At 43.0% G+C, this 19,847-nt stretch overlaps 1 protein-coding gene across 1 annotated transcript; it reads left to right on the top strand.

Annotated features, from left to right (window-relative positions):
- Window positions 1-394: 394 nt before the first annotated feature.
- Window positions 395-11,257, top strand: LOC309557726 (uncharacterized protein; the record flags this gene model as incomplete). Its single annotated transcript, XM_082260499.1, has 2 exons — window positions 395-983; window positions 10,495-11,257. The coding sequence occupies exons 1-2, from the start codon at window positions 415-417 to the stop codon at window positions 11,255-11,257; spliced, it is 1,332 nt and encodes a 443-aa protein (XP_082116625.1). The 5' UTR covers window positions 395-414.
- Window positions 11,258-19,847: the final 8,590 nt, after the last annotated feature.

Genomic DNA, 19,847 nt, shown 5'->3' with positions numbered 1-19,847 from the left:
GTAAGGGAGGCATTCTAACTTCTGACCCCTAAAGAATCCTCTGGGGTAAAGTGGTTCAGCAAGTCTAGTGTAACCTATATTTGATTCCCATAGAAGGAGACAAAAACAAGCTTTTTTCTTAAATAAAATGTCCTTTGATGACAGGAGTAGGTACTGTATTTCAAAGCAGGTGAATGACACCTGTACTGTGAAATAGATGTGGCTAAGATTGCTGACCTCGTTCTGAAAATGATAACTGACCTGCAGTCAATAGTACAAGGTACATACAACAAGTACACCTAGGAATCAGAAACTAAACTACTTAGAAGAAATGCTGTGACGTACTTAACTGGAAAGTGAAACCTTAAGCTTTAAAAACCACTTGAGTGCCCAGAGAGTGCACAGTGATCTGTGGACAACTTGAATACTGCACACATGGATTTAGATTACACGTCTTTTAAATTTCAGATTGTTAATATGACTGAAGAGGAGGACACGATGGCAGTGGAGGCTCATGTACGGGCTTTAGTTCTCCTGGAAGATGCTCTGAAGAAAAAAGACTGGCTGCTGCTGGACGGAGAAATTGAATATGAGAAGAGGCAGGAATTGAATCCCAACTGTCCATTTCTCGACCAACAGCTGGTGTTGAATCTCATCAACAAACTACAGGAGGTCCAACTTCTTAAAAATGAAGGTTTCACTGCCAAAATGGAAGTCTTTCCATACCTAGGCAGTGTCAGCTTTGCTCTCAGCCAATCATTCTGGGAAAGAAAAGAATATCTGGATCAATTGTCTTGTCCTGGCGCCTTGATTATGGCAGCTAGCCAAATTCTGGGCTACAGAGAAAACATATTGGCCACAAATAGTTTTGGTACTTTAACCTCCTCCGACATTCGTGCTGCCTTTGAAATTTGGATGAACCATAATGGCAGCTACAGAAATGGCATTTATACCTGCTGCGGGGAGGTGGCCCGGGACTCTGTGTGCGAGGAGTCTTCAATGAGGTAAGAAAAAAATTCCATATAAGAGACACAATTTTTATGCTATCCATTAACGTGCTCATTTACAAAGATGACGCGGGCTGCACTGTGTACAACCCTTTAGTGACTATGGATGAAAGCTGTGCAATGGCAGAAATGTCAATGTTTTAAAAAATAACTGCTAGGTTGCTAAGCCGGAGCAATCTGTCCTTTCCTGTATTTTTTTTTTTTAGCTAAAAACATTTAAAAAGATAGAAACCCTACTCCAGTGCATACAGTCCTTAAAGGATTTTATTCTGCAACAAAATCCAAAACGTTTCGGGGGCTCAACACTTCGTTCATCAGGTTTAAAATCAAAAACAATAAGAAAAAGAATCTAAAATATATTCTTTTCTTTATTGTCTCAATTTTAGCCCTAATGAAGGGAGACTGTTGCGACCCTGAAACACATTGGCTTTTGCTGCAGAATAAAATCTCTTATGAACTGTACAAACTAGTGTGGCGCCCCCCACCTTTACAAATTTTTATCAAACTCCTTTGGGGTTCCAGCTGGACTTCTAAGCTCGCATACCACTTATGTTGTTTCAACAAACCACCCCAGGGTTCAGAACTCCTATACAACAAAAATAAAAACTAATATCTCGACATAGCACCATGGACCCACTGACTGTATAAGTTGTTTACCAAACCTAAAACCTAAAGTAGGGTTTCACCGATACCATTTTTTTTACCGGTGAGTATGCGTACCAATACTTGTGATTAAGTACTCGCCCAAACCGAGTATAGATACCTTTGCAGAGAGATTCACCCTATACAAAATAAATGGGTTCAAATCGGACCGCAAAGAATCGCATGCGATTTGAACAGTAATGCGGTGTGATTCCTGTCCGAATCCCATGCAGTTGCCCGCACCACTCCTGTCTGAACCCAGGCTGAAGTCACTATGACAAGCCTAGTTTCACGCAGGAGCAGTGGAGGAAACCGCATGTGATTCGGACAGGAATCGCACTGCATTCCTATTCAGATAACATGCCATTCACAGTGCGATTCAAGCCCATTTATTTTGTATGGGCTCAAATCGCACTGCAAAGGTATTGGTTTGGGTATCGGAGCTGCAAATGCTCAGTATTGGCACTGACACCAGTACCGGTATCTGTATTGGTGCAACCCTAACTTAAAGGATACATAATCTAAAAAACATGGAGGCTGATATTCCTCAAAATGCTGTGACCCATAATATCTTTGTGTGCTGCTCAGGGTCAGTAGATGTGGGGTGTGTGTGGATTCCTCCGCATCTGCTGCTAAGAGTGCTGGCGAGGAATGAAGCCCGTTCTGGCTCCAGGGAGGGGAAGGAGGTGATCCCTGATGCCGCACACCTGTGTGGTCCTATGAAGGTGAACACAGTGGCAACCTCAGCCTGGACTCCAACCAGACCATGCCCCCAATGCACTTCGACCTTCTCCCCGAAGCTTAATCAAGCTAACCCCTTTGCTTTTTTTTTTTCAATCTCTGACCTGGTCTTAGTATGCATTTAAGGATGTATGACTTTTTCAGCATCATCCAACCTACTTCCTATGAGCCAAGGTCAGATGGGCATGCATCATCAGAATGGCAAAGGGCTCCCAGTATTTCTGAAAAGCACATTGCTCACGTCAATATATTAGTTCCGTGTTGTCTAGGAGCAGGGCCGGTGCAAGGATTTCTGACACCCTAGATGAAACCTAATTTTGCCGCTCCATTGACGCCGCCCCCTTAGCTCTGCCCCTGACTCCACCTCCTTTGCCCTGCCTATGTATTCCCCTACCTTTTTAATGACTGCTACCAAGGGGGTGGGGGGAGAAGGAGGAGGGGGGGGGGAGGAGGACAAAAAGGGGGGAAAATGAGAAGGGGGGAAGGAGGAGGGGGGAGGAGAAGGAGTAAGGGGGGAGGGGGAAGGAGGAGGGGGAGGAGGAGTAAGGAGGAGGGGGAGGAGGAGTAGGGGGGGGTTCACTCAGCACCAGGGCTCTGCTGCCAAGGGTTCTCTCTCTGTCTCCAGTCTCCAGGCACAAACCCTGCCTCAGTGGTGTCTCCAGTCCAGGCTCAAAGTCCTCCAGTCTCCAGCTGACACACACACGACCTCCAGCCAGGTAATGACCCCGCGCCACTGATCGTGACTCTGCTCTTCGGCTGGGGAGGGTAGGGGAGAAGGGCAGAGCAGAGCTCATCATGGGAGTGATGGCACTAATGGGAGGGACCAGTCAGGGACGGACGAATCAGACGATCACCACTTTCAAAACTGGACTGGCACCAGAGAGACAGAGAGAGACAGACAGGTCACAGACTGTGACCTGTCTGTCACTGATCATAGAGGCATGGACCGCCTCTGTTCTGTCACTGTCCGGAGACTGCCAGGACTCGGGAGACTGGTGGCATCAGGATTGTTCTTCAGTGCTGCCGCGGCGCCTACACTTAGTGATGGTTCAGGGCGGCTGCACAGCACAGGCAGCGGCGAGACTTGGGAGAGCGGGATTGAGTAGGAAAACCAGCGGCAGGGCGCCCCTAGGCGGCTGCATAATTTGCCATACTGGTAGCGCCGGCCCTGTCTAGGAGTAAAGACTACCCATAGTGGTTACCAAAGAAGATGAAGGACCTGTGACATCAATGGACTGGCCTAAAGGTTGCCGTAACAAAGGTAGGTATAAGGGGATTTTTATATCCCTGTTTCACATGGTCTTCAGCTTGCATAGGAACAGTGTGAACAGTAAGATTTGACAAAGCATTTGCAGAGCTTTAAGCAAGCTTTGTCTAAGCTTTTAAGTACCTTTCAGCTCCATCATACTCTACTTCCTTATAGAGTGATATAACAATGAAAAGTATTAAGTAACAATGTTCAGGTATCTCCAGTGTCCTTTAACAGGAAGTCCTAACCATCAGTTCTCCTCCTTTGGAAATTCCCTGGGTTATATGGGTACAGTTATTTAAAGATTAAGGGCTGTACCGAAAGTAGTGCAAAAGTTGTAATCCCTTTTTTGCTTTTTTTATCAGCTTACATAGGTTATTCAAATTTCACATGCTGGTAGAGTATAGCTGACCGTACATGGTTCAGTTTTTTTGTTCAGCCAGCAGGCTGAATGAAAAAATAAAACAGTTTCCCCCATCCACAAATTTGAGGGGAATTCTCCTGGCTGCACTATTGTATTCTGACAGCGAGGAGACTCCCCTGCTGTCAGAATGCATAGAGCAAGACTGCAGCAGCGGATCAAGCCAGTGGCGTCGTCACTAGGGTTGGTGTCACCTGGTGTGGTAAAACATGATTTCACATCCCCCCAATTCCCATTGGGCTTTATCCTGTCTAGCCTGCCACAGTGTCCTGCAGGGCGCTGGCCAGGCTAGTTTTGGGCTGGCAGCACACGGTCAAGGTGCGCACCCCAAACCGGCCCCTGTAAATGATGCGGTCAGTGCCGGTGTGCCAACCTGTGCATTGTCATGGATGGGTGTGACACCATCACGGTCGGGACTTCTGTATTAGAAGATGTGACAGTCAGGAGCAGTGAGAAGAAAAAAAACTCAGGGCTAGTGCGGTGCCGGAGGTGGCGGAACCTTGTTCCGCCATTTTCCTGCTAAAAAATGCCTTGCCTGTGGGACCCAGGACCTGTGCCACGCCGTCGCCCATGGGATGGTGTCACCCAGAGACGGTCCACACACCCCGGCATCCCCACAGTGACACCACTGAATCAAACGACTTTTATCTGGCAGGGTGGTTGAACACAAGTTGATCGTTAGATTGACTTCTGTTCAACTGCAGTGGCCAAACATCCTCTGCTAAACCGGCTAAAGTTCGATCCATCTATGACTACCTTAACTCTTCCTCTATAGTAAATCCTCTTCTTTTTTTCATTGCAGGTAAATCATAGATTCCAAGCAGAAGCAACGTGCCGTCATTTCGGTGGTTGATGGAAGTCAGCAGATCTTCATCTCATTTACGAGGCTTTGCGGCAACTGCACTTGCAAAGGGCACAGTCTATTTGTCTTTAGTAAATCCACCCCATTGAGTTCTTGATGGAGGAAGGATGCATGGTGTCTGAAATCCACAGAAGGCTACAGAATGTTTACAGAGATGGCACCACTGACAAGAGCAATGTCTTTTCTTTGGTGACTCTTGTCGCTGGTGTCATCTCCGTCTCTGTAGCCTCCAGAGGATGTTGAACATCCTACACCCCTCATTCATCAAAAACTCAACAACACATTGCTTCTGCTTGGAATCCATTATTTACCTGTAGAGATGGGCTCAAGTGTGTTTGGAATCCGAGACCCAACTTACCTGCCCAATTTCGCCAGGAAGTGGACACTGCACACCACTAATAACAGGCAGTGAGACATTTACCGATCCGTAGCTGCACAGACTGGGAAATGTCTCACTGCCTGTGATTGGCGGTGTGCAATGTCGGCTTCCTTGTGGGATCGGGCAGGTGGGTGGGGACTAGGATCCCAAACACGTCAGAGCCCATCTCTATATACCTGCAATCAAAAAGGAGGAATTACTATAGAGCAGGGGTATTGAATTAAAATTCATGAAGGCCCAGTAGGTAAAATATTCTTCCAGACGAGGTCTGAATCATAGTTTTGGCTCCCAATGGCCCCTCTGCACAATGGGCAAATGTGGCGCATCTTTACAAGTGTCACATCACATGGTGCCACAGTACCATGCAGCTTGGGACGGTGCAATTATAAAGAAAAAAAAAAAAAAGTCAGGGACTTATTTTTCTGCGTTTCTGCTTATAAGACAGCCACTGAAATAAATGGGCCGCCTACACGCCTTACGCAATAATGTGAACCTAGTCTACGATCCTTCCCATCACTATCTTTTTTATTACATCAGTGTTCTCAGTCCCCCTGCACAACATCCCCCCTTTACATCACAGTCCTCAGCCCCCCTTCAAATTCTTGTCTGCAGCCCCCCTTTATATCACCCCCTACTTTAAATTGCAATTCCCAGCCCCTTTCATATCACCCCTCCTTTACATTGCAGTTCCCAGCCCCCCTTCACATTCCTGTCCTCACCCCCTGTACAGCACCCCCCTTCACATTCCTGTCCTCACCCTCTTTATAGCACCCCCCTTCACATAACTGTCCTCCCCCTTCTCATGTCCTCACCCCCTTTATAGCACCCCCCTTCACATAACTGTCCTCACTCCCTTTATAGCACCCCCCTTAACATAACTACCCCCTTCACATAACTGTCCTCACCCATTTTATAGCACCCCCCTTCACATAACTGTCCTCACCCTCTTTATAGCACCCTCCTTCACATAACTGTCTGCCCCTCCCCCCTTTATAGCACCCACTTCACATACCTGTCCTCACCCCCTTTATAGCACCCCCATCACATAACTGTCCCCACCCATTTTATAGCACCCTCCCTTCACATAACTGACCTCCCCCCCTTTTTAGCACCCCCTTTCACATAACTGTCCTCACCCCCTTTATAGCACCACCTTTATAGCACCCCCTTCACGTAACTGCCCCCCCCCCCCTGCTCCTCCGATGTCAGCTCTGCAAAGAGAGCTGCAGCAGCGGGAAAAAAACACATTCTAAATGGTGCGACTGCGGCGAGTCCAGACCTTGCCCGCGGCCTGCCATTTAGCGATGCCTGCTATAGAGGAATAGTTACTCTACCAACATGTTAAATGTGAATGACCTATGGAAGTTAATTAAAAAGGTATGCCCACTTTTGTATTACTTTCGGTACAGCCCCCCTTATACACTGCCTGGAAATAAAAAAAGTTGCCACCAAAAAAAAAAAAAAACAGTCACACATTCTAACATTTCGTTGGCTTTGATTTTGGCACGCATTCGCTGTGGCGTTGTTTTGATAAGCTTCTGCAATGTCACAAGATTTATTTCCGTCCAGTGTTGCATTCATTTTTCTATTTATGATGGGAGAGTCAGACCACTGCGTAAAGCCTTCTCCAGCACATCCCAAAGATTTTCAATGGGGTTAAGTTCTGGACTCTGTGGTGGCCAATCCATGTGTGAAAATGATGTCTCATGGTCCCTAAACCACTCTTTGTCCTGGCATTGTCATCTTGGAATATGCCCGTGCCATCAGGGAAGAAAAAAATCCATTGATGGAATAACCTGCTCATTCAGTATATTCAGGTGTCAGCTAACCTCATTCTTTGGGCTAATGCAGTAACTATCCAATAGGAGATCTGCATAGAAACCAATCAGCTTCCAGGTTCTTTGTCAAAGCTTAATTGAACGAGCTGAAGTTAGAAGCTGATTGGCTACCATGCACAGCTGCACCAGATTCTGCACTTTTCAGTTTTAGTAAATCAATCCCTTTATATCAACTGCTCTGTTACTGGGTAATGTAATAATATGTGTGGAGAAAGGAGTTATGATAATTGAGTGCAGTACTAATATATATATATATATATATATATATATATATATATATATATATATATATATGTATGTGTGTGTGTGTGTGTGCTTTATTGCCCAGAAGGACAATAGAGGATGCTCAGAAGCTTAATCCATACTACTAAGAGTGCATCTAACAGGTGCAGAGTGCAATGACTTATATTGAGCACCTTTTCTCTCCTTGCACCTGGAATGGGTTTACTATAGCCGATTTAGCCCCCGTTTACATCTGCATGATTTGACATGTCAAATTGCAGCATATTGCAAGGTCACTGTCCCAATCGGTGCGACCCCCGACTTTGCGGCGCCGCACTGATTTCCAAAAGTAGCTCCTGCACTACTCTTGCCGATTTCTGGGGCGATTTCAATAGACATCTGTGCATAAACCCGCACATATGTCTTTCAAATCACCCCTGTAGTTGACTGAAACGTGGCTTTAAAATTGTGAGAGTTCAGGTGAACTCACACAATTCCAAAGCCGCGTTCAGTGTGAACGAGGACTTAAACTGAAGGTTAAATTGAGCTTTAAATCAAGCGGATAAATATACATTTGCTATATATATATATACATATATACACAGTGCTTTGCGAAAGTATTCGGCCCCCTTGAACTTTGCAATGTTTTGCCACATTTCAGGCTTCAAACAAAGATATAAAACTGTAATTTTTTGTGAAGAATCAACAACAAGTGGGACACAATCATGAAGTGGAACTAAATTTATTGGATATTTCAAACTTTGTTAAATAAAAAACTGAAAAATGGGCGTGCAAAATTATTCAGCCCCTTTACTTTCAGTGCAGCAAACTCTCTCCAGAAGTTCAGTGAGGATCTCTGAATTATCCAATGTTGACCTAAATGACTAATGATGATAAATAGAATCCACCTGTGTGTAATCAAGTCTCCTTATAAATGCACCTGCACTGTGATAGTCTCAGAGGTCCGTTTAAAGCGCAGAGAGCATCATGAAGAACAAGGAACACACCAGGCAGGTCCGAGATACTGTTGTGGAGAAGTTTAAAGCCGGATTTGGATACAAAAAGATTTCCCAAGCTTTAAACATCCCAAGGAGCACTGTGCAAGCAATAATATTGAAATGGAAGGAGTATCAGACCACTGCAAATCTACGAAGACCTGGCCGTCCCTCTAAACTTTCAGCTCATACAAGGAGAAGACTGATCAGAGATGCAGCCAAGAGGCCCATGATCACTCTGGATGAACTGCAGAGATCTACAGCTGAGGTGGGAGACTCTGTCCATAGGACAACAATCAGTCGTATACTGCACAAATCTGGCCTTTATGGAAGAGTGGCAAGAAGAAAGCAATTTCTTAAACATATAGATAAAAAGTGTTGTTTAAAGTTTGCCACAAGCCACCTGGGAGACACACCAAACATGTGAAGGAAGGTGCTCTGGTCAGATGAAACCAAAATCAAACTTTTTGGCAACAATGCAAAACGTTATGTTTGGCGTAAAAGCAACACAGCTCATCACCCTGAACACACCATCCCCACTGTCAAACATGGTGGCAGCATCATGGTTTGGGCCTGCTTTTCTTCAGCAGGGACAGGGAAGATGGTTAAAATTGATGGGAAGATGGATGGAGCCAAATACAGCACCATTCTGGAAGAAAACCGGATGGAGTCTGCAAAAGACCTGAGACTGGGACAGAGATTTGTCTTCCAACAAGACAATGATCCAAAACATAAAGCAAAATCTACAATGGAATGGTTCACAAATAAACATATCCAGGTGTTAGAATGGCCAAGTCAAGGTCCAGACCTGAATCCAATCGAGAATCTGTGGACAGAACTGAAAACTGCTGTTCACAAACGCTGTCCATCCAACCTCACTGAGCTTGAGCGGTTTTGCAAAAAGGAATGGGCAAAAATTTCAGTCTCTCGATGTGCAAAAATGATAGAGACATACCCCAAGCGACTTACAGCTGTAATCGCAGCAAAAGGTGGAGCTACAAAGTATTAACTTAAGGGGGCTGAATAATTTTGCACGCCCAATTTTTCAGTTTAATTTGTTAAAAAAGTTTGAAATATCCAATAAATTTCGTTCTACTTCATGATTGTGTCCCACTTGATGATTCTTCACAAAAAATTACAGTTTTATATCTTTATGTTTGAAGCCTGAAATGTGGCAAAAGGTCGCAAAGTTCAAGGGGGCCGAATACTTTTGGAAGGCACTGTATATATGTGTGTGTATATGTGTGTGTGAGAGAAATGTCATAACTGTCTCATTTTTAAAAGTGGAACTAAACCCATCAATTAAACCGTTTTTTTCCCAAAACGGTTACATTCAAGGCATGCCATGAATGATAACTGTCACAGGTGCTTGTTCTTTCAACCAAACTGTCAAGCCATCAAATGGCTGGTGTCATAACGGATCACACATACACCCCCACAACAGCAGCACATTAGAGGCTAAGATGGCAGCTTCCTTGGCTGTAAGGGATAGGCTGGGTTTAGTTTCACTTTAAAGTATAGCTAAAGGCGCTTTTTTAAAATTATTTTTGGATAGAGTGGGAAGGAAATAGAACCCTTGTCAGGTTTGTATTGTGGTCTGTGCCTCTGTAAGGGAGATTCCCCCTCTCTTATTTGTTCTGTTTACCTTTATCATTGAAATGAAAAGAAAATCCCAAATTTTGAGTTGTCCCCAGAAAAGTAATATAGGGATATCTTCCAAAGGGAACACTAGTTCTCTTGACCTAGGTGCCCCCAAGGGATTCCCTTAATTTGCAAGGATTTCCTCTCACTTCCTGTTTCGGCTATGGGACAGGAAGTGAAGGTAAATTTGCCCAATGGGACACAGATGGCAAAAAAAAAACCTTACAGGGGTTATAATCCTCCCTTAGTCTATCTAAAATTAGAAAAAAAAGTTTTGTCTATAGTTCTACTTTAAGTTTCCTCATCATAGTTTTATGCCTGACATCACTTTTTTCCACTATGAAATGTAGCTTGTTCAAGGACTTGCCTGGTCTAATCCTCTCCAATATTAAAAAAATTTAAAGCAAATGGTCTGGGAGTTCCTTTGTAGGCTTGAATAATAGCTACAGAGTGCCAATTCTGTCTAAAGTTATATACAGGAGCTTTTACTGAACTAAATTATTTATTTTTCTCTTTAGCCATTCTTTGCTTCCCTATATGAATGAATCTGATGAAACAGACCTGAAGCAGGCAACTCTGGCTATCCTCTTGGATTGCCAGAAGAAGGGCCTCCTGGTGGAGCTTATAGAAGAGCCACAAGCTCTACTGACCTTACCTGAATTCCCCATCATTACCACAAGTCTGGTGCAAGAACTCATAGGAAAACTTAAAGAAGTGAAATTTAAATGTGACAACAGAGCTGAGAGTACCAAGATAGCCTACACCGATCCCAGCACCAAGAACATCATTTATGTGGGCAAACTCTTCTGGGAAGAAAAAGATTACCTCTGCAGAGGATCCCGTTTGGGCACAATAATCCTTTATGTTGCGCAACTGCTCGGATACCCACATCTTTTTGATGATGCCACCAAAGACATTACATCAGAAACAACAGTGCATCTAGGATCCGATTCACCAACATCCTTAGAAGAAACCCTAAACAAAAATATTTACAATCACAATGGAGATTCACCTCTTCCCTTATACAGTTCCACCCCCTCAAACATTGGAGACTCACTCATCAACAGATCTGAGACCTCTGGAAAATACAAAAACACAGCAGATACAATTTGTGACACATTTGAAATATGGATGTGCCACAGAGGACGCTATGAGAATGGATCATACACTTGTTGTATGGAGACTGCTCGACACTCGGTGTGCAAAAAATCTGTTATGAGATCGTGTTTAAGCGAACTACAATTAAGTTTAAAACAATTTTGTGTAAACAAGATAAACTAACCTACAGACCATAAGGCCCCATTCACACCGGAGTAACTCTGCCGCTTCGCATTCTTCGTTTTTTTGGCACGTTTTTGGATCGGCACTATTCATTTTTTCTACAGTGTAAATGGGGCCTCAAGTTTTGGATTAGAATAGCCAAACAAGACTTTCACCTACCTACAGGTTCAAGAAGGCTCATCCTCAGTCAAATCTATCTGACCAACTAGAGGGTTTCCTCGTCCTTTTAATTATCATGAACTGAATGTAATTTTCTGACTAATTTGGAGGAATAGTACCATAGACTCATCAGGCCTGTGAGATACCATAGACTCTCTAGACCAGGGGTCTTCAAACTTTCCAAACAAAGGACCAGTTTACGGTCACTCAGTCTTTTTGGGGGCCAGTGAGGGTAGAAAGGTCCCAATGTTCATTTGCATAGTGCGTGTGGTCAGTAGGAAGAGGAATAGTGCCCCATCGTTGGTGTCAGTGAGGGGACACTAGTGCCCCATCATTGGTATTACTGGGAGTAATAGTGCCCCATCATTGGTATTACAGAGAGGAATAGTGCCCCATCATTGGTGTCAGTGGGAGGAATAGTGTTCATTCATTAGTATTACTGGGAGGAATAGTGCCCCATCGTTGGTGTCAGTGAGGGGACACTAGTGCCCCATCATTGGTATTACTGGGAGTAATAGTGCCCCATCATTGGTATTACAGGGAGGAATAGTGCCCTGTAATTGGTGTCAGTGGGAGGAATAGTGCCCCATCATTGATATTACAGGGAGGAATAGGCCCCATCATTGGTGTCAGTGGGAGGAATAGTGTTCATTCATTAGTATTACTGGGAGGAATAGTGCCCCATCGTTGGTGTCAGGGGGAGGAATAGTGCCCCATCATTGGTATTACTGGGGGGACTAGTGCAACATCATTAGTATCAGTGAGAGGAACAGTGCCCCATCATTGGTATGCGTGAGAGGAATAGTGCCCCATCATTGGTATGAGTGGGAGGAATAGTGCCCCATCATTGGTATGAGTGGGAGGAATAGTGCCCCATCATTGGTATCAGTGGGAGGAATAATGCAGTGATTGCAGATATAGGACAAATGTGTAATTATTTTGTTTGTTTTTGTAAAGAGTTTTTTTTAAAAAAATTAATAAAATGTTTGTTAAAAAAAAAAAGAAGCAGCTTGCATTTAAAAAAAAATATTTTTAGGACAGCTAGGTCTGCTTGTAAATGTGAAGAAAAAAATAAATCAAAGTGTACAAAATAAATTATACTAAATATTACCCCGACTCCTTTTATGTTGCTTCCTTTGCCTCATACTCTATGGCTTTCTTTTTTGTTAAATAAAAGCTACTTTAGGAGTGCATTTCAGAAATGCGCATAAAGTTGTACAATTTCCTACAAAAATGCACTACCGTACCGTAGCGGTTTGGTGCAATATGATATTAAAAATCACGCAAGCACCTTTTTTGCGTGTTCTTGCGCATAGAGCAGCTCATTGAAATTAATGGACTGCCGTATATACAATGCACGGAAACACGCGAAAAAGTGTGCATGCTCAGTTGTACTGCCTCATGTGAATTGACCATTATAGTTTTACTGTACACAATAGCATATGGTTCAATACAGATGTACAAATGTCTAGCTCGCAAGCTTGATTGGGAGTTCAAACTTCACATGCAGCCTCTCTCCTAAGACTCTGTGAGCTGCATTGTGCCTGCCTGTCCTTTACAGTCATATTTCTTTGGATTCTATTAGTCATTTCAACTGTACATATAGAAGTGCCAGGACAGGTTCACCCAGTGCCCATGACCCTGGTCTCCCCCCCATATCTAATGCTAGGCATAGTTGGCATGGAGTTACATGGCGGCACTACCTATGCATGGCCATTTTCTTGCTTTCTAGCAGTTGGGGGATGGGTGGGTGGTTGTGCATGTGCAGCATTTATGGTCGTCTGTGGGCAAGGGGGTGGGGATGGGAGTGTGGGCGTGTCAGACAGCAGTAGCTGTCAAAGAAGACCAAGCCAAGTCTTGGTAGAAGGGAGTTCACAGCGTGGTTGATTTACTAATACTGGAGAATACAAAGTCTGGTGCAGCTCCTCATTGGAACCAATCAGCTTCCAGGTTTTTTTTTTGTAAAAGCCTAATTGAACAAGCTGAAGTTAGAAGCGGATTGGCTACCATGCACAGCTGCACCAGATTTTGCATTCTCCAGCTATAGTAAACCAATCCCACTCTGCTAGCTGATCACCACCTATCTATCTAAAGCATGCATGTAAAGCAACGAATGCCAAACGGCCCCTCCCTCCCACATGCAGGTACTGTGGCAGCTGCCCCTCCTGTCACCCACCCCCTCCCCCTTGTCCTGATCCTTCACAGGAGCTTCCCTGGGTGATCACCTGTGGCTCCCAATAGAATCTGAAATTGTGAAGTCAGGATGCATAAAAGTAAAATATAAGGGGATATAATTGATGCATTGCAGTTAGATCACAAATAAAAAAATGGCAAAAAGAGAGAATCTTTGCTGTAAAATGACTAGGAACGCCACAATTTGAATTGTAACAAAGGCTGCATGAATAAAGAAAATCACAAATGACTCCTCCCAAAGCCGTAGCAGTGTTCAGGGGTTGGGTAGGAAGGTTTCATTTTGTACAAACAATGTGTTGCTTTCTGACAATCTATTATTGTGCGAGGAATAAATCAATGAATAAACGTGAAATTGCCAATATGGATAAAATTGTGTGTTCTCTTTTTATATCTTTATGGGAGATTCATCTCATTCACAGATATAGGTTGATAAGTGATCTGCGTGGGGAAGCAACCTAACAATAGGAAACTGTTAGATAATACTTAAAGTGTTACTAAACTCACAACAGTAAAATCAGTCTGTATATGCAGTAAAGCATGCTTCTTATACTCACTGTGGAACCTAAGGGGTTAATTCTCTGCATTGTGTAAAAAGGCTGTTTGATCCTGTCTTCTCTAATCCTTGTCTTCTTCCACTGACTCCAGATCTTGTGAAAAAGACAGAGCCTTTAGAGTCAGGCTGCACATGCTCCGTTTTGTGTGTTTAGCTAGAGATTTTTTTTTTTTTCTTGGGAGGGTGCAAGTGATCAGCACAAGGCCAATCAGCACTGTCCAGACAGAAGGTCAGGGGTCTCGCATCTCCTCCTACAAGCTTTAACCAGTGCTCTGCTGACACTGATGGAAGTCACAAGACTGCTATATACTGCTGATGAGAAAAGGTATTTAGCAGTTTAGATTTACTAAAATAATTGTATTTCCATGTTCTGTGTACTGTGGGACAACAGATATAGTGAATGCAGGCTCCTGGGTTTTGTAACACTTTAAAGTGATTGTAAACGTTCACCTTGTAACCAACCCATTCAGTTTTTTTCTTTTTTTTTATTGTTTTTCTTTAAAACACCCCCCTGCCCCCCCCCCCCCAAAAAAAAGGAAATCCCATACAAAGATCGTAACAATCATTCACTAACATTTTCCTTTTTGCTTGTGCATTGCACTTTTTCCTTTGCCATCCCACTGTACATCTGTATATTTCCCTTGACATTACGTCTCCCATTTTTCTCTACTAGGCAACGGACGGTCTTTTCCCAGTACTTTTACATGTATATAGCTTTGAAATTAACCCCTTTAAGGATATAGCCTCTATCAGATTTTTCAATACCGGTATTTTACGCCATTTTAATCCTTCTTCCTTAAATTGTGTGGTCAAGGCATGTCTCAATTGTAAATGCATGTAAAAATCTTCATTTAAGAGCCCAAATTCCTCTTTCAGTTCCTGGAATGTCCTCAACGTCCCTGCTTTATATATTTGCAATAGTCTTAATACTCCCTTCCATTTCCAATTGCTGAAATTCTCCAAAATCATGAACTCAGTTAACCCTCCATTATCCCAGATAGGTGTATACTCTAAGTCCTGCATACTGATATATTGACTTTGTTGTATTCCATACCCTCCCCAACAGCCTTGACGATGGACACTGACCTGCCCCCCTCAATGAGTTTGCTTCCAATGCCTCTCTCTGTGAGCAATATATGTGGAGTACATGCCAATAAGGCTTGTAAGCTATAGCAAATGGTGTCGTCAATACCTTTTCCCAGCCCCCTATTTGTTGTAGCTGGGCTGCCAAAAAATAACTCCATGGATGGGGAACGGCCAAACCTCCCCTATCTCTCGGCAACTGTAATACTCGTAGACAAACTACCCCTTCCTCCAAATCAGTTTCCTAAAAAGACTCTATACTTTCTTAAACCATATTCCAGGAATCCATATTGGAGAGTTTTGCAAGATGTATAGCAAATGAGGCAGCCATACCATTTCAATCAGGCTGCAACGTCCCACAATAGATAGGGGAAGACAACCCACATCCCACACTTTATTCTAAAGGATTCCATTAAGGGCTCTAGATTTTTCAATATATACTGCTTAGGTTTTACGGTTATATTTTTTCCTAGATATTTAAAACTCTTTACCACCTGAAAACCTCCGGTAGGTCCCGCACCAACCCATCCACTGGGAAAAGAACAGATTTCTCCAAGTTGATGCAGAGTCCCGAGAACAAACCAAATCTTTTCACCATATCCATCACCGTGCTCAGTGAATGGCTCACATTCTCTAAAAAAAGGACATCATCCGCATAAAGCAAAATCTTTTCCTCCTACTTCCCTCTTCTAAAACCTTATACCCTTCAATGTTCAATGTTCTAATGGCTATGGCCAAAGGCTCCTCGCCATAGCAAAGAGCAGGGGAGACAATGGCCATCCCTGTCTTGTCCCTCGGAACAGCAGAAAGTACTCAAAGGCCTTTCCATTATTTTTCACCTTCACTAGCGTACAACAGTTTGATCCAATTTTTAAAAATATGACCAAAATTAAATACTGACAGCGCCAACCACAAATAGTTACACTCAATGCTATCAAATGCTTTGACGGCATCGAGGGACAATATGGCTCTTGATCCCAACTCTTCTGATAACATTTGTAAATTGAAAAATAATCTAATATTTAACAATGTTGATATACCAGGAATAGATCCACATTGGTCAGGGTGAATTACTTTACTTCACCTAGTAGCTAATACTTTCACTAATAATTTAACATCTGCACAGAGCAAAGAAGTTGGTCTTCTATATGATGCTGGTTGGGTTAAATGCTTCCCTTCCTTTGGCAATACTATAATTGTAGCCTCTGTCATTGACCTCAGTAGTTCTCTCTTCTCCTGGCTGGGGGCAGCGCTTTTCATCCCACTTTGTTGTTTGCACTCTCTTCTCCAATGCCCCATTCAGCACCTGCAGCAGCTATGGTACATTATCTCTCCATATTCCCTATAAACCTCATTTGGCAGGCCATCTGGCCTTGGTGCTTTGTGGTTTGCCGATGCCCTTACTGCATCGCTTAGTTCTTCAATAGTAACAGGTATTTCCAAATATGCCCTATCTTACTCTGCGAGTTGTGGGTTAGGCAGGCCCTGTATAAAGTCTCCAATTTCTTTATTTTTCTCCCCTACCTTGGACCAATATAGATCTGATTAATAATTCTTAAAAATATTTACCACTTCTACTGGACACCTGGTCGCCTCTCCAGCTTGAGTCTCAGACATTATAGTAGGCATACTTATGTTCTGGGACCTTGCCAAGAGGGCCAGCATGCGTCCAGTATTTTCTCCCATTTCGTGATGGGCCGTTTTTTTTTTTAAAACACAACTTCTAATTTCAGCCTTTTTCAAGGACATCATTTGGTAAAACTGTTGTATCTCTGTCCATTTAACTAAGTTTTCTGGTGATGAATCCCCCCCAGAAGACATCACCCACCCCAGAGGAAGGCCCCCAATGTTATCGTGGTATTTAGAGGGACCTCCGGGAGCTGCTTAAAGGAGACCACTTACCTACATTAGACCCCAAGGGGTCATCTGGTAAGTGGGCTGTTATTACGGTGAAGGACACCCCACTCAAGCCTACACTTGGATGTTTTATGGCCATTACACTATTGTTTGTTTGACCACAACCGAGCACAAGACCACTTTTTTGAAAAACTGTCAAAAACTGTCATGTTTGAAACACTATATTTATATTCTTTCAAGACTTCATACAGTTATTTGTATATGCACTCAGGACGTGTTAATGAGTCTATAAATATTCACATAGTGCACAGTCACTTTACCTTTATGCCATATGTTTATGAGCACTATTGGTCTTATTTATTTTTAAATTAATTAATTTATACATTTGTTTAATTTATTCATTGTTCTATATTTATATATAATATTTGGGGAAGTATTCTTATGCACTAGAACTTGAGCACTGTCTTTATACCCTTTTGCACTTTATCCAACTTTTGTTGTCTGGACTAGCAGCGCCCATTAATTTCATTATTTATTTTACAACATTTACACATTTATATCCTCACATACCTAGTGATCACAGTGTTATCCTAGGCGCGACCACCTGAGTGTATATCACTCATTTTCTTCTATTTCTAAATGATAAAGACATTTTATATGTGCATAACAACATGTGAACCCACCCATATATATGAGGGGGGAGGAAAGCCAACATCTCGTGATTGGATAGGAATGTGACTGGCTCATCTCTATTGTTCTTTCTATACCAAATACGTGCGTTTATTTTTTCTATTCTAATTCCAAAAGAAAAAGGACTCCACGCCCTCCCCCAAAATCATCCTAGGGGTATTAATTGTGGTTCGATACACCACTCGTGTAAATATCAAAATGACTTTCTAGAACATTTGTGTTAGTGTAAAAACACCTGCAACTTTCTAAACAAGTACATTCTTAAATCATAACTCAATTCCTGTGCTCCTTTATACAAAGAGTGTTACTAGACCGATATAAAAACCCTTATGCCCCCATCCTGAAATTTATACCTCTTGTCTCAAAACTCATGTAGGCCGCTCATTTCTTTCTAACCAAGTTGTGGCTGCCATTAAACCTAATTTCTTTCATTTCTCTTGCATTTCACAATATTATTTCTCTGTCTTTAAATAAAAGGAGTTTCATCATCACTGGTCTTGGGATTCCTCCCAAGACAGGGGTTCTCATCGGGACTCTATGAGCCCTTTCTATAGCAAAAAAGGGGGACAATTCTTCCTTCCCAAACACCTCCAGAAACCAGTTTTCCAAAAAGATTCTCATGCTGTTCCCTTCACTTTTTTCTGGAAGTCCAATTGTGCATATATTGTTCCTCCGCCATCCATTTTCCAAATCTTCTAATTTATCACTGTTTCTTGACTGTTCCCTTTGAAAGCTCAATTTCTTGTTTCATAGGTATTATTTCATCCTCAACTCCACTGACTCTGCATTCCCGCTCCTTAATGCGCTCCCGTACTTTTTGTTTATCCTGTCTAAAGAACGACGTTTCCTCTTTTATACCTTTCAGCTGATCCATAATTTCTGACAAGGCAAATGTTCATCCATTTACAGCCATTAATACCTCTCTCTTAGATTGTGACCATTTCACATTATTTTGGCATGGGTTACATGCAAACCGTTCCAGTTTAGCAGCTGCTGCCTTACTTTTTTCCCTTGCTGTGAGCTAGGAGCCTCCTGTAGCTCTGATGTATCTCCCTTTTTCCTTGTCATTTCTTTTAACCTTGTGTTCCAAGTATATACCAGAAAAGGGACGTGTTGCTAAACGTAGTGCCCCACTCCAAAAAGTATAGGAAAAAAAAAAAAAAAAAAAAAGGCCAACTTCACTTATCGGTGTAGCTTATTTGGCCAAGGAATCGATCAAACTATCAGGAAAAAAATGTGGGGTTAATAGTAGGCCAAAAGGATTTGCAGATAGTTTAATCCAGTTTCACCAATAAATCTCAGTCTCTCCAATTAATAAAAAGGGACAGCCAAGCTAATCAGGAGTGCAGAGAGGACCCAGAAAAGTCAAGCAAAGCTGAGGAATGCCACAGGGAGTCAGGGAGGACCAAAGTATATTGGGCCGACAGGAGCTGCAGAGAGATCAGTTGGAGCCGTCCTCTACCATGCAGCGCTCTCACCCACCACTTAGCGCTCTCCCCTCTTCCTCTCCTCGTAGAGCGGTGTATACAGAGGACACCTAGGGCAGCCACCGCTGCTGGATGGATGGATCGGGATAGATCCCAACAGATCTCCCCTCTCACCAGCATCAACATCTAGGCATCGCTCCTCCACACATCCTCCCGCCCCACTCCTGTCCCGCGACTCCCTCAGCACACGCCGGCGCTCTGTCAGACCATCTGGTAATCAGCATGAAGGCGCACAGGTGAGTTACGTGTGCTGCTCACATCAGCGTCAAACCACTCCCTAGACCTACCAACCCATTCAGTTTAAAATGTAAATGAAAGAAGAGATGCGAAAGACTTAAGACCTTTTGAACAGATGTGCGCGTCGGACAGAGTGGCAAATAGTATCTAAAATGTTTATAAAATATTGCTCAAAATAACAAAGGAGACAGGGCCATCATTAAAAGAGAAATGGGAGAAAGATCTAGGACCATGTAGTAAGGATATTCTGTGGGAAAAAAGTCTACAGCTTGTACATAAATCAGCGATCGATACAATTACTGAAGAAATGAACTATAAACTGCTCGCAAGG

The sequence above is a fragment of the Pelophylax lessonae genome, assembly GCF_965119305.1.
Source record: "Pelophylax lessonae genome assembly, chromosome: 6".
NCBI classification, from domain to species: Eukaryota; Metazoa; Chordata; class Amphibia; order Anura; family Ranidae; genus Pelophylax; species Pelophylax lessonae.
The sequence above is the reverse complement of the archived record's forward strand: the minus strand, read 5'-3'. Positions and strand labels throughout refer to the sequence as shown.